The sequence below is a fragment of the Morchella importuna genome (assembly GCF_003444635.1).
Source record: "Morchella importuna strain M04M26 chromosome Unknown Morimp01GS036, whole genome shotgun sequence".
NCBI classification, from domain to species: domain Eukaryota; kingdom Fungi; phylum Ascomycota; class Pezizomycetes; order Pezizales; family Morchellaceae; genus Morchella; species Morchella importuna.
Window position 1 is genome coordinate 363,519 of NW_025763433.1, and position 15,161 is coordinate 378,679.

The window sequence follows — 15,161 nt, forward strand, 5'->3', positions numbered from 1 at the left end:
TCTCGCATGTATTTGTGATTGCGCTTATTAATGGATAGGCCTAGGAGCACCCAGAGATCGAATGCGAAGAAAATTTTACACAATATGGGCGGATGGGGCCTGTTCAACTTTTAATACTGGCGAATAGTGCAGGTTTTCTGCAAGGATACATGTATGCGCCAAGCGGGCATCATTGTAGAGGACACTGCGAGTAACGGACCACAAAAGCCTCACAGCCGAATTGACTCATCCCACTTGCGCCACCTAAGCCCATCCACTAATGACAACAGCAATCACGATGTTCAGTTTTTCAAAAGTACTCTACAGTCGTCTCTGGGTCAACGACGAAACCAGTTCGATGGCGAATAGGCCAATCGAAGCCAATAAAAGCCAATAAAAGCTCCCCGACCCCCTTTGCTTTGACTGCCTATCAGCCCAAAAAGTAGCCACTCGTCATCGAGCCGGGTCCGTCGTTGACCCAGAAACGACTGTACCTTGCAATCCCCTTCCTCATCTCGCGTCCTGCGACGCCAAGTCACGTGCATCTGTACAACCTAACTCTCCTTAATAAAGTCTTTTTGTTAGTCCTAACTACATGCAGCGTGGCTTGTATATTCTGATAAACACTTGGATAGAATGTCTTAATAATCACTGGGATTCCATTTATCTATTCCTACTCCCAATACTGAGAAAAGATATATGAGTTTAACCTCGCTCCATGCACGACGACCTTGGGATTTTCCAGTTAGAGTTGACAAAAAGAGAAAAATGCTGATATTATGTAGTTAGAATCTGATGACTGGGGATAGATTCTTCTCGGAGACATGTCGGCTTTTACATAGTACCTGCATCGACTCACCGGGGGATTAGATACCGTTGTCAGCTAAAATCCGAATTGGTTGGTATTTGCAGGAGCAGCTTACCTGCCAAGTTGGGTTGTGGCACCATCATGTGAAGATCATCACTACTTTCTCTGGGAGTTTAATAAAACCATGGAAGTGTTCACTGGCGTTGTGCTTCTAGAGAAGTGGGCTTTACACACCAGAAGAGGGTAAAAGGCATCGCGGGACATTAGGATCAAGGCGCACCGTCACATTCCAACAAATGAGCGGTTAACATGTCTTGGCAACAGTTGGGATTGCATCCCCCGGTAAACATGCTCCCGCGGTCGTTTCATCTCTGCTTTAGGGTGTCTCATTCCTATGTCGTGGAACCGTGCCAGTAGTACAGCGATTCACAGGCATTTGGCGAATACACCCATTTGGCGAATTTGTATGTAGCAACCAGCCAGCAACCAGTAAAACCTCGAGTTTGACTAAGATATCTTGATTCTTATTGGCCTTAATCCCTGTTCGCCAAATGGGTGTATTCGCCAAATGACTGTGAATCGCTGTACTAACAAAACTAACTGAGATTTCATAGTAGTAGTGGCGCATGTGCTGGAGATCAAGATGAGAACGGACGGAGAAAATACTTATGTGCAATAAAGTTTATCTTTAAGTTTATCGGGCAGTGTTTAAATCAACGTAATATTTCACGTGTTCGAGGTTAAAAGGATGTCTAAGAGGTGTAGAGTACCGTGTCTGCCAACATGTACTCTGTCTGGCTTGCCCGATCATGAGTTGAACGTGTCCACTCGATACCCAGGCGATTTAATAAACATCCCAAATAGCCTCTCAGTCCTTTGGACCCCTTGCCTTTCCTTTTAACCTCGTCCATGTATCACATTTATCCGAAGAATTGAATACGAGCACTCTCAGCCACAGCATTTAACGTGAGAAGAAACTCACCTCACCGGTACTCTAACCTTGACCCTTGTTCATTTCGCCATTCTGGTATCAACGGTCCAGTAGCCATCGATTAGGGCTGAGCCGGGGGCCGATATGAGTATAGATTGCCCAACGGAAGCCCGCGCCCCCGACAGACTCTAAATAAAGGGTATGCACAGCAATTAATTCACGGATTCGTCCCACAGAAAGCTTGAATGAGTTGTCGAATCCGCAAAATGAGCAAATTTCCTACATATTTCCTCAAAAGGCACATAAACTGATACATGTACCCCTCTTCTTCCAAACCAAGGAGGCTTTGGATGGTGCACTCCCCTCATGCAGTACATATACTCGCGTAGGCCCGAGTGGTGAACTACCACACTGATTTACATTGTGAAGTTTTTCCACTCTACGACTCGGATGAGAATATAGCAGATATGAAATCCGCTATTTTGCTTGTGATGATGCTCTCGACGCTGTTTGGTTTCTCCTGGGGAGGTGCCTTGATTAGTAAACGGCAGTCCGAGCCGGCTAAGAAACAGGTTGCCACTGATATCTGTGACAGAAGGTACCATTCTAGTAAGTGAAAACCCTCACACAGAGATATCCCTCTCAACACTGGAAAACAGCATACCTACTGACACCCGTGTGTAGGTGCAGTTGTAGGCGAAAAGCTCTGGATAAACGCCGGCCAGAATATTATAAACAGAACGGCGAGTACAGAGGACTTCACCAATTGTATGCCATCATATCCACCCGACACTCATGATCAACAATAATTAATAGGTCAAAATAGTTAACTATATCCAATACATCGACCTATCCACAAGGTGGACTATTAGCAGTCCAGACCTCACGAGCGAAACCAAACCGACTTCCGTAGTAACTGTTCAAGAGGCCTGTGCCTGGAGTGATGGGGTCGATTTCTACCAATACGGAGGCTGGCGAGCCAGCTCAGATCAGGAGAGTTTCAGAGTATGGGACTATGATGGATCTGAATGGTCACCTGTCTCTCCTGGGACTGTAAACCGCCTAGCTTCAGGCGCTTGTACTGATGCGCCTTTGATCAAGAAGTCGTATGCGTATGGTGGATTTCAGAACTCGCAGACAACAAGCGATCCGTGGTTGATATCCGTATGGGCGGGATATGGAAGTTCAAATTTGATTGAGTTTGACTGGGATACAAAGACCGCGCGGAATGTAACTTATACAGATCAGTCGAATGATCCTGCGGGAACGCTGGATAATGGGGTAGCGTATGTTCCTGTGGGGAGTCAGGGTATTCTGGTGGCTATCAGTGGAAGGAGGTCAAACGCAGAAGACGGATTTTCTCAGTTGGTATGTTTACTTCCATCTCATGTATCCAGTTTGGCGTTCTTCCATCTATGCCCTCGGATTCTGGCGCTAATATAGTGAGAGAATGTGCTTTAGTCAGGCTTTTCCGAAATCCGAGTCTTCGACATTGCATCGTCAACCTGGTATTACCAGGCTACTAAGGCAGCATCGCCAACGGATGGCATACCTAATGCCCGGGTGCAGGCCTGCACGGTGGTTGTTCCCGCTGCGGACAACAGTTCTTACAATATCTACATGTTTGGGGGTCCAGCAACGACAACATAAGTGGATCCTTCAACGACATGTGGGTCCTATCGCTCCCCTCTTTCAAGTGGATCAAGATTAGAAACAAGGCGAGTGATAGCGCCTACATTCCATTAGCGCGAACATCCCACACCTGCCATCTCATTGGGAAACGACAGATGGTGGTTATTGGAGGCGCGCGCAGTGCGGCGGCGCATAAGCAGTGCAATACAAAGTCGGTATTTGTATTCGACCTGACTAGGCTGGTATGGAGAAATGAATTTGACCCCAATGAGGTTGCGTATGAGCTGCCGAAGAATATCACGGACGTGATTGGGGGCGACGAATTTGGGAACGCGGTCGCGAGTCAGAACAAACCCGATACCTGGACAAATACAGCTGTTCAGGATATCTTCTTCGGCAGTGATGTACCACAGACAACAGCATCAAGCACTGCAATACCAGATGATACAACCCCTGAAGAGAGCTCTACTCCAACAGGTGCAATCGTAGGGGGTGTAGTCGGTGGAGTGGCAGCACTGGCTGCCATAGCGTTTGGTCTGTTTTTCCTGCGCCGCCGCCGCCGTCGGGGTCCTATCCACCACAGCCAGGACGATGAACCCAAGATAAATCCCAATCAAAACGCACAAGAACTTAATGCAGATCAGACCGCACTCCATGAGCTTGATCCGGAAAATGCCGCGGTCTACGAACTAGGAGGAGACTACTATTCCAGGCAGGCAGGTGGTGCTGGTGAATACTCTGCGCTCAATGAACTAGACGCCGAGCTACCATCACCACGAACGGAGACTGTGGATGGTGTAGAGCGCTTCGTGGAGGGGCCAAAGCTGTCCCCCACTACCAAGAAGCCGGTGGGTGGCTAAATAATATTTGTTTCCCCTTTTTCCCCCTTTCCCCCTTCTTCTTTTTCTTTTTACCGGGCATCGCATCGCATTTCAACGTGGGATATTATGTATATTTGGAGCCATATTCTGGAGTTTGTGTGTTTTAAATGTGGTTTGCGCTAGCTAGCTGCAGCGAGCAGTGATAATTTCTTTTGTATTTAGCTTTTTTTTATGGGTGTATGTACATACACAGAGAATGGAGGATCGAGGGGGAGCGGGAAGGGCATAGACAGAAGAGGGACGGGCTAATATTGATATTGATATTGGAGGGGGAAGCAGATGTCATTGCGTATCACTATTAATCACTGGTGGTATAGTAGAGAGGAACACTAGTACTATCTAGAGATATAATGCAGAATTAAGCCTTAAAACAAACTCGTGGCAGATATCAATGATCACTATGATATATATATCGACTTACAGCCACTCAGCAAAAGTGTTCGTGATATAGTTTTAATGTCAGTGCGCAGTGTGGCTCACCAGTAATACTGATGTTACAAATATTAAAGTTGAGATTCAAAACAACGAAAAATATACAATATAGTTTGTGACTATATAGAAAAACGAAGATAGGTCATTGATCTTATTCTCCATTAATTTGGGCGCCATATATTGGTCACTGGGTTCTCGATGGTCCGCCACGGTTACATACTCGCATAACAAGTATGTATTTGCGCAACCAGCAAAACACACACAGAATCCAGAGAGCTTTCCCATCTCCCCTGAAATTATGTGTCTTCTATCCAGACACCTGAAAGGCTCTACAGGCCACTTTTAGGCCACATCTACAAAGAACAAGCACTGAAGGTGAAATGTGTCTAAAAGGGTCCTTTTATGGCAACCTTTACCAGTATCTCAATTGGGCCAAGAATTTGAAGCATGGACCTCCTTTATCAAAATTATACTATACTTGGTCGTTGATATTTTGGTTTAGGTGTGGGACTTTTATGAGTTGTTGAAAACCTCGATTTTTGGTGTGTTTTGCTGGCTGGGCAAATACATAACTGACGTGCGCGAGTATGGTGGAGAAATGTCTCACTCCGAAATCGGGATGAATACAAACACTTGCAGAGTGGCCGTGCTACATTTTATAACAGATGTGTAGTTTAATTTTCGAAATCGAGAATATTGACGAAAATCCTTTAAGCTGTCGCGAAAAAACGCTGCCCCCCCCCCCCCCCCCCCCCCCGGGTCTCTTCCCCAAATAAAAAAAAAAAAAAAAAAAAAAAAAAAAAAAAAGCAAATTCGGTGTGGCTTTTATACTAAATAACAGATCCCGTTAATTATCTCTCTTATCAAATTAATAATAGATTTCTCATACCTGAATTTTAATTCCTCTGTTATACTAGAGTAGGCTAGGTAGGGGTCATCGATCAGCAATATTATCGACAGCTTATTATATTACAAGTTATATAAGGGATACCACGCGCGCCCTTCGCTCCAAACCGGTTGAGCATCAATCAATCCCCCCAGCTAGCCGGCCGCATCCCCCCCCCCCCCCAATTAGGTGTGTATGTACATACAAATATAATTCTACAGAAAATTAAAATATGCCAAAGCAACTGGGAGACGGTGTTATCTAACGCTCCTAACGCTCCTAACGTATAACGTTAACGATTCCGATAGCGCAGTGCAGCGCACCGCCACGCGACGCGCTGCCAGCGTGGAACGGGGCTGACATCGGTTGGGCGGTCGGTCATGGGCTAGCACTCGGCTTTGGTTGGCTTGGCGGTTTTTTTTATTTTTATTTTTATTTTTTATTTTTGTTTCTGAGAGGTCCCGAGGGTAGGGGTGGGAATTTGTGTCTTGTGTAGTGGTCTTGCTATCCTGGGTCGATACATGCAGACTGTCACGGGGCTGTCACGGGGCCGTCACGGGGTAGCGCATAGCTCATCGCGACTACGAAACAAGCCATGCAAAGGCTCTGATATTTTTTTTTAAAGTACAAGTAGGTACACGCACCCTGCACACGCACCTCTCCCCTTTCCCCCCCCCCCCCCCCCCTCCGATACAAACGCCCACCTACTCATCATCGCCGAAAAACACCTTAACCGGCAACCACGAGTCGCCACACACCTTAAACCTATCCTTCAGACCACTCAGCCTCTCCACATCCCCCTTCTCCAGATCAAAGCCATCCAGGTCAAAGTTTGCAACAATCCTCGCCGGCGTGACCGACTTTGGGATAACAGACCACCCGTTCTGCAGCCCCCAGTTGAGCAGCACCTGCGACGACGTGCGGCCGGTCTTCTGGACAATCTCCTGCAGGACGGGGTCCTTGTGTAGTGGGGAGCCCGTGGAGCCGAGGCAGGAGTAGCCGGTGCTGTGGATGCCCTTGCTGGTGTTGTAGGCGACGAGCTTGGGCGAGGGGTTGTTGGGGTGCAGCTCGATCTGGTTGACGGCGGGGACGATGGTGGTGGTGGGGGCGTTGAGCAGGATCTCCAGGTTCTTGATGCCGAAGTTTGACACGCCAATGTTTTTGGCGCGGCCGGTGGCGGGGATCTTTTGCATTTCGGCCCTGTACGGACGGCGCGGGGTGGTTAGTTTATGCTGGGGAGTGGGGGAGGGGGAGGGGGGGGGGGGTGGACGAACCAGGTCTTGACAAAGTCCCAGTCGGGGTAGTGCTTCTTGAGGTCCGTGGGGTCCGTAGAGGACGGCCAGTGCATGAGGTACAGGTCGACATAGTCAACGCCGAGGGACTTGAGCGACGACTCGATGCCCTCCTCGACGCGCTTGTGCCATGGGTTGTCGAGCTTCGTGGTGATCCAGATCTCCTCGCGCGGGACGCCGGAGGCCTTGATGCCCTCGCCGACTTCAGACTCGTTGCCGTAGGCGAGTGCGCTGTGGGGTCAATTAGCGGGCTGGCTGGTTTGGAGGGGGTGGGGGGGGGGGGCTTTACGTGTCGATGTGGCGGTAGCCGGCGCGGAGGGCGGCCTCGACGGCGTGCTTGACTTCGTTGGGGCCGGACTGCCAGGTGCCGAGGCCGACGAGGGGGATTTTGGCACCGGTGTTGAGGGTGGCAGTTTTCCTGAGGTGTGGGGTGTCAGTGGGGTGTTTGCTTCTTGAGTTTTGGTGCAATTGCAGTGGGGGGAGGGGGGGAGGGGAGCTTCTTACTTGGTCCACTCAGTCATGATTGTAGTGTGGTTGTATGTAGGTTTCTTGATGGGTTCTTGGAGGTATGGATAGGAATTGGGTCTTTAGACAGCTAGGAGGAGCAGAATGAGCAGTTCAGTCTACGGAGTTGAGCAGCACAATTGATGGATATGGACAGAGAAAGCAAGCAGCGGGGGGGGGGGGGGGGTATAAATACACCTGTCCTCTCCCTCCCCCTCTCCCTCTCCACGCACACAACACAAACCCTCAGCCCTCACGCCCGGCCGGCCAAGATCCAGATGAGCTCTCCTCTCTCTCTCCCCTTCCCACCCTCCATCTCTCTCTCTCTCCCTCCTGCAGCAGAGGGGTAACCGGTTAAACCCGTCGGTAAAACTGAGTCCTTCCAGAACTACCCCCGATGCGGTATAGCTGCGGGAGGGCCCAGGGGGTCCGGGTTGACGTCAGCGGGGTTGCGTGGGGAGCCAGGGTACGTGTTCAGCCTGAAGTGGGAGAGATGCGTTTGGAGGAATTACAAAGCGAGCTTGGATGGATATCGCTCAGCTCTCCGGCGTATAACGAAGATCAGTGAAGACCACCAGCGGATTCGGCTGGTATCGAGGAGCACCGGGCACCGAGAAGCGTTCGTCTTCCGAAGATACGAGGTTGTGGTTCTGGAGCATGTGTACTCTACTCTATCTAGCTTAGGTGATTCTGTATGTAGCGGGAGGAGGTCTATTCAATTACAAGTGACCGCCTATTCTCTAACTATAACTATAAATACTGATGTCCATCTGCCATGTTGGCTGTTCTCTGAGCTGTCACGTTTCGGGTACTGTAGCGACATGTCTTTTCTTTTTGTGTCCTCTAGTGGCTAGCTGCGTGACCGACAGTAGGTACTCTACGATACGTAACCCGTTTTCAAAAGGAATGTCAAGTCACGTATCTTCTCTCAACAGCAAACATACTATCGACGTCGACCACGCGCTCACATCCGATCAAACACCCAGCTAGGCCACCATATATAACCAGCGATGGCCGCATCCCAGGTTACAGCCCCTATGGAAATTAATCTGCCCTGATGAAGAAAGCCCAGTTTTACCGGTTGTGGTGCATATCTATCTACCCATCCATCCAGTGTATATAGTCCGGGGTAGAGTAGAGCACAGCTACAGTAAACCCAAGTACCTGCATGAGCAGCGCCGTCTCGTAGGTATATCAACGGTGATGTTGTACCATCTCCACCCGCTGCCAACTACAGTCCTCCTTGTATATAGTTATAATTAACACACAGTATCCTGGTCTACATAACTGAGGTTAGTTACGCCAACCATCATGTTCCTCCTCTTGCAGCTAGCGCTTCTCGTGATCAACCTGCCGCCAGACTGCCGCGCGCTTGCAATATACATCACACACACACACAAGCATCCATTCTGTATGTAGACAAGGCCCCAGACAGGCAATTCCATTCACGCGGGTGATATAATTAGTAGCCCGCGGCCGTCACTAAATTAAACAAACAAAAAAATAGTAGACCGCGGTGCGGCGCGGGGCCGGGGGGGGGGGGGTTCATGGGGCATCACTCGCTGCGCATGCGGACAATGCAATTGCAAGCTGGCTAGAGAGGGGCGGAGCCGTAAGAAGGCGCGCGCGCTCTACCACCAAAGTTAATGCATCATGGAAATGCATCAAGGAAATGCATCAAGTCGACAGTATGTGGTAACTCGTCGAGATCTTCTATGGAGAAAGTCGTTTGAAAGGCATCGATAAAGTCGTTGGGAAATGCAGTAAATTAACTCGTCGGGAAATGAATCAGGAAATGCCCGATCAGGCAATGGATCTGGGCCCAAACTAGGCTAAAAAAAAAATTTATTTTTCGAAAAAAATCTACTCGAGTTGGGATTGAACTCAGGTCTTGAATGGTTCTAACCACCTAGTAACCACTAAGCTTTGGTTTTTATGATAGATAACATATTATTAAGTCTTGAAAATCTATAATTTTGGTTATTTTGACATCGGAAAGTCATCACAAAGTCGTCAGAAAGGTACCAAAAAAGGCATCCCCAAAAGGCATCCCCGAAAGGCATCAGAAAAGGCATCACTTGATGCTTTTCCAAGAGACGCTTGCTGGAAAGGCATCAAGGTGATGACTTTCCCAAAACACTACTATGGCAGGATGCATTTCCTGATGCATTTACCCGTGGTAGAGGCGAGGTCGCGCAACGCCGCAACGCCCGAACATACAAAAAAAAATTTCACAACCACCGATGGCGCCAGACAGCTAGGGGGGAGTGGCCAGCCTCCCTGCTATGGCAAGAAATTGGGGCCTTACAACTCAGTGGTTGGAGGAGAATAGAGTATGTAGATGTTCTGGAGGACTGTTCCCCTGACTTAGACCCCGGGCCCGTTGAACATGTTTGGGTACACCTCAAGAATATAAGCTCTACCATCAACACTACCCGGCCCCCATTTAGTATATGATACTAGATCACCTCAATTGCAAGTATTACAGCCCCGGCCCTCACGGAGGAAGCTCTATAGTAATTCATTGTTGGGAGCTGATACCTGATGATTTATTTGGTAGGGTGGTACGTTGAGAGCATGCCTAGCTAGGAGAATGGAGGGCAAGGGGTTGGGTACACAAGATATTAAATGTCAAATAACTTTTTATTTAGCTACTAATTAACAACTCTACAAAAAAAACCAGCTCTCCAAAGGAGTAATTGTGGTTGCTGTGAGGATAGTCGCGTCGTGGTGGGGTGGATCGTGAGGGCCGAAGCCCGTTGCTACGGCCTGGAACTATATATACATGTAGGCCTAGCTGGTACATGTACTGCTGCAGCTGTAGAGAGGATAGGAGCAGTGCGCTGTACTGTACTGGTAAGGCCACATCGAGTGATACCGTATGAAGACAACCAGCCGGCTGCATGCACTGATTGCATTAAGCTAACTAGCAGTTATGATCGAGTGTTATTAAGTAGACCGGAGAAAGAAGAGCCATCCATCGATCCTCCGAGGATTTCTATTGGCGCAATGTCTACATTGGTGATTAGAGTCAACGTTAGGTTGGGGATTGCCACTTGGATGTTGTCATTTGGGAGTGCATATCGATAAGGGAGTGTAAAAAAAATCTTAAATTGGAAGTACCTAATATCATAAGTGTCAAATACAGTACATATCAAAGAGAAAGAAACATCTGGAAACAGTGCATAAGGAAGATCAAGACGCAGGTTAACACACACACGCACCCATTCCTCTCCAGCTCCCCACCACCACCGACTGCGCGCGGCGACGCGATAGTTTACATCCAGCAAAGCGAGTTCACCGATAATTGCGCCCGAAGAACTCATTCTATAAAGGTATAGATTGATAAAACGAGTTAGCCAGGTTCTAGTTCCTTTTCTCTTTTTTCCTTTTTCTTTCCAGCCAGTTGAGCTAGTAAAACAAGGGAGTAGAGTAGAGGGATCCTGGGATCGGGAGTTATATAAGAATGTATATGTGTATTACCCTATCAACCCCAGCGCTCCACCATAGTGCCTGGGCGACCCTTCACCCAGTATAGAGCCTGGGCGACCTTGGCCTTTGCCCAGTAGTAGAGCCTACTACGGGACATTTGCTTGCGGCATCCGATTGCGAGCGCTATTATGATAATAATAATCGAAATAGGCCCGCAAACTCTCCAGAAGTCGTTCTGGGTCGATTGGTCGAACGTAGGTCAGTCGTGTTCATTCCTAATAGTATAAGTGTCTGTTAGTATTAATTCATCCCATGCCTTCATATATATAGCAGGCTTAATATAATACCGTAGTACTAAAGGCGCATCCAATCAGCGATCACGATCATTTAAAGCTCAAATCGACAGGTAGTAGCTGAAGTATATTATATACCGATGTGAAAAAGTTTAGTGGTAGAAAGATGGTCGTGACAATCGTGAACACCAGCGTAGTCTCTTCACGGGACTCCTGTGCCCGCCTAGTGTATTCCATGTTTCTCTCGTGCATCTCTTCCTGCTCACTCGAAATCTCTCTGTAGACGCGGCTTCCTGAGTAATTCTCTCCGCTGTCATCCGTATAGAACTCTCTGCTGCGATTTTCTGTCGGCGCATCGTCTCGATCTTTGCAAGCTCCACTATCTATGCACCAGTTAATTGCAATTGGGTTTAAAGAAACCGGCAAAAGACAAGAAGCCAGAAAAACCTACAAACTTTTGAGAGTCCTGTATTTCCATCAAAAATTCCTCAAAACACCTTTTGAATTTTTTCCGCTCCTCTAGTAGCTGGTCACGGGAGCTATCGTTACGGCCGAAACACATTTGGAGCCTATTTAATGCTTGTATCTGGGTTTCGATAACTCTCGTGATACTTATAAGCTCTATCTTTATAGAGGCATGGAGATCAAACAGTTTTTTTTTGATGTTCAGCAAATTTGCTGTGGACAATTGGATTCTGCATCAGGTTAACAAATTATGACCGATTAGTTATCTAGTAGAATGTAGTGTTTAGACGAACAATGTAAGATATCCTGTCTTGAAAGCTCTGAATAAGCTCGCATTTTTCCGATTGCATAATTCTTTCGATATTACTGCTGAACTCAGGGTAAGGACCGTTCGGGTTAACAATATTAAGACCGGAATGTTGGTCCCCAGCTCTAAAGATGATGAGAACTGTTGGTAAATATAATGAGCTTAGGAAGCGAATCATAGAAAACGAGAGATAGAAGGAAAACAAACTCTCATCAAGAAGTATAAAAGTGATGCTGTGAACAGACACTTCCTTATGATGCATATCCAGGGAATCCAAAATCCCCCTTGCGGTGAAAATGGCATTTGTATCAAGACCTTGTCTAAATGGAAAGCGGTATTCAAATAAGCTCAAAGTTGATTTCCAAGGAGTTTCTTCACCGCTCGTTAAATCGTATGAAGTCAATCTTTCACACTCTTTCTCTAGAGGGCTGAGTATAGTAGATGGGCCTCCGGAAGGCTCCTGGGAAGGCCTTCGGGACCGGTATTCGAACGACCCCCTCTCTTTATTGCGGGACTTGTCCCCGGACCTCGGAATAGAGAAATTTAGGTCGCGCAAATCGGTTTTCTGGCTTGTATAGTCTAAGGGTTCCCAGCCGAGATATGGAATTGTCATAAACAGTAGCGCCGGATCCGAGGTAACGTCCCAATAGAACGCACTTTCAAGGAAGTTTGAATTCTGGCCTGCTTTGATTATTTTTTTCTCGGAAAGTCTGAATATTTCTTCGAGTGATGTATCGGGACAGGCCATTCGGACAAAATCCTAAAAGATTTTAATGTGGATACTAATATAATCATGTTAATCCTTTCATAAATTCTTTAACTTACTGCGGTATAACGGAAAGTTGGAAATTCACTATGTAATCATTCAATTATATAGTTAGCAAAGTAAACCGTATCATTGTGCCAATAATGGCGCAAGAGACCTAAGTAGGGTTCGAGAATTCAGGTTAGGAAGGAAATACATGGAGCATAATGTCATCTTGCAGTACTCTCTATCAGACATTTGTGTACGGAATCTCTCTGACTCGGTTACTCGCCTACGGAATCCCTTCAGTTCGCTCATTGAAAGAGTATCATCGTCATTCTCATCGGTAATATGGTTACTACTATCGGTAAGATGATCGATATGATATAGATGATGCAAAGGAGTGGCGGTGACTGTCCCCTCAGGTGTGAAATGAGTCCTTTCAACTAGGCCCTTGCTCCAAAGGTCCGGGTCCACCGGAGCGTTATATTCGAAAACTTGATATATATATATGTTAATATATGATACGAGTTAATATATGATATTTATACAAATAACGGAGTCTTACAGGCTCCTAATAACACTGATATTTGTCCTGGACAATTGTTGCTGCATTCTGCCCCCTCTGGAAGTTTGATGAAATTTTGCATCTCCCTCCTACGTTTAACAGATTCTGGCGTTCATCCGAGCCGAGCCAAGCTACATGCATTAATCTTAAGCAAATATAACCCGCGGAAGAGTAGTTATTACCGTAATGATTATTGATAGCTTCCATTAAAACATCCATCTCTTCGATTACTCGGGACTTATCCATCATCCACATCCATTTTACCCTCAGGGCAAAGTCCACAATTGCCGAGGTCGATAGATAGGTATATTCGCCAGAGAATGAAGTGCAGTTAGGATGACTGAGTGGTTCTAGGATGTGCGATGAGCTTCGTGGTGCAATATATATAATATTTCTTGTAAAATTAGCAGGTTTGCAAATGTTGACGCGGTCTAATTTGAAATGACCAGTACATGCTTAATTGATCATAAGTGACTGGTTATCCCATGGCCTGGTAGAAATTTAAAATTCCGGGACTTCCTATTCCAGCAGGCCCTTCCAGTGGCAAAGTCACTGCTCCACACTGCTCCACACTGGTAAAGTGTGGATTAGTGTTAATAGTGCGTGGAGCAGTGACTTTGCCACTCGCTGAAATTTCTACCAGGCCATGCCCACACCTATGATACGCACTTACGTACCTATGTTTCAGTGAACTATAGGTTCATAATTACTAAGATACTTGTAATTTCACAGCGTTTGTGGGCGCGGCCGCTATTGCATGCCATATAAAAAAAGCTGTCTTGACTGTTTTTTGTGTGTATTCAATAGCGGCCGTGTTCACAAACGCTGTGAAATTACCAGTATATAACCCACATAGAGCGCTAATTCCCCGTCCCAGGTTTAGTTTTTCTGGGAAATACATGTAGTCAGCAAAGCGCAATCGAGATTACTGTATCGATCATATAAAAAAAAGGGTGGGAGACAGAAAGGGAATGTTTCTTATATAGCCTCAATACTCGCGATTGAAAATTATGTTCTACTGCACTTTCTGTTATGTTGTGAATGGAAATTCAGACCCCAGGGGGTGAGGGCGATGCCACATGTACGCTTTCTCTCTTGCCGATATATAGTGGCGGAAGAGATCTCTTTATTTGTACTCGAAGTTCAAAACACATAAGTCGTGTTGAAAAAGAAATTTGTTGAACCAGTGGATGCAAGCCGTGTCTTTTAAGCTGGAGGTTGTCCGTGGGGTCTGGTTATAATTAAGTCTAGGGGTTAATGGGCAAAACTAAAAGGTGGGGACTAGCAGCTCAAAATTCGAAGCGGTCGGTTATAAGCACGTACAGCTTCGTGTACATATTCCACCATAATTGATCGAGATGGCAGGCCTCCTGTCAAGGGGTCTTCTTTAGTTTTCCTAAGAGGCCTTCACTGCCAAAAGATAAAAGGAAAAAGATGTGAGAACAGATCGTGAGCTTTTGGTGGACAAGTATCATGATCAAGGATTTCGGGGGTGACATGCGTGTCGTTGAATTAAGGTTCGAAGTAAAGTACATGTATGTACTCGTATTTCTCTGACGTTTGTGGACGCGACTGATATTGCATGCCATACAAAAATACGCCAAGCTCATGGTTTTGGGTGTATGCAATAATGGCCCAGTTCAAAAACGTCAGCGAAATACTAGTACTTGGCTCCGGGCCGGGCCGCGGGACTATATATAGCCACGTTCCTCGCCGACGATGTCTGTCTCGTGCCCAAATGCGAGAACATATTGGTCGGGTGTGTGCTTTCATCATATATAGCTTTCATCATAAGTACAACTTGGTTTAATACCTACATGTAGCTGTAGATGTGCGGGTGAGGTAAGATTTTGGTGGTGCAGGAAATTCCCGGCTCCGCTGCATGGTCAGTGCATGTTTTGCGGGCGTCTTCTAGTGCCTAGACTGGAAAACCGTCAATATATTTTAGTGCTAGTTCAAACAAAGGGTACTGATATCAGAATACATTTTTCTTTCTTTTCTTTTTT

The 15,161-nt window shown here is 46.7% G+C and overlaps 3 protein-coding genes across 3 annotated transcripts; 2 read left to right on the top strand and 1 right to left on the bottom strand.

Moving 5' to 3' along the window:
* Positions 1-2,185: 2,185 nt before the first annotated feature.
* LAJ45_09477 (uncharacterized protein) lies at positions 2,186-3,368 on the top strand (the record flags this gene model as incomplete). The annotated part of the gene is made up of 4 exons (XM_046119020.1): positions 2,186-2,327; positions 2,403-2,486; positions 2,545-3,086; positions 3,180-3,368. 4 exons carry the CDS (start codon positions 2,186-2,188, stop codon positions 3,366-3,368), a joined length of 957 nt encoding a protein of 318 aa, XP_045967835.1.
* Positions 3,369-3,385: 17 nt separating this feature from the next.
* Positions 3,386-4,210, top strand: LAJ45_09478 (uncharacterized protein; the record flags this gene model as incomplete). Its single annotated transcript, XM_046119021.1, has 1 exon — positions 3,386-4,210. One exon carries the CDS (start codon positions 3,386-3,388, stop codon positions 4,208-4,210), a length of 825 nt encoding a protein of 274 aa, XP_045967836.1.
* Positions 4,211-6,253: 2,043 nt separating this feature from the next.
* LAJ45_09479 (uncharacterized protein) lies at positions 6,254-7,362 on the bottom strand (the record flags this gene model as incomplete). Its single annotated transcript, XM_046119022.1, has 4 exons — positions 6,254-6,749; positions 6,824-7,072; positions 7,131-7,259; positions 7,346-7,362. 4 exons carry the CDS (start codon positions 7,360-7,362, stop codon positions 6,254-6,256), a joined length of 891 nt encoding a protein of 296 aa, XP_045967837.1.
* Between the last annotated feature and the right edge of the window lie 7,799 nt (positions 7,363-15,161).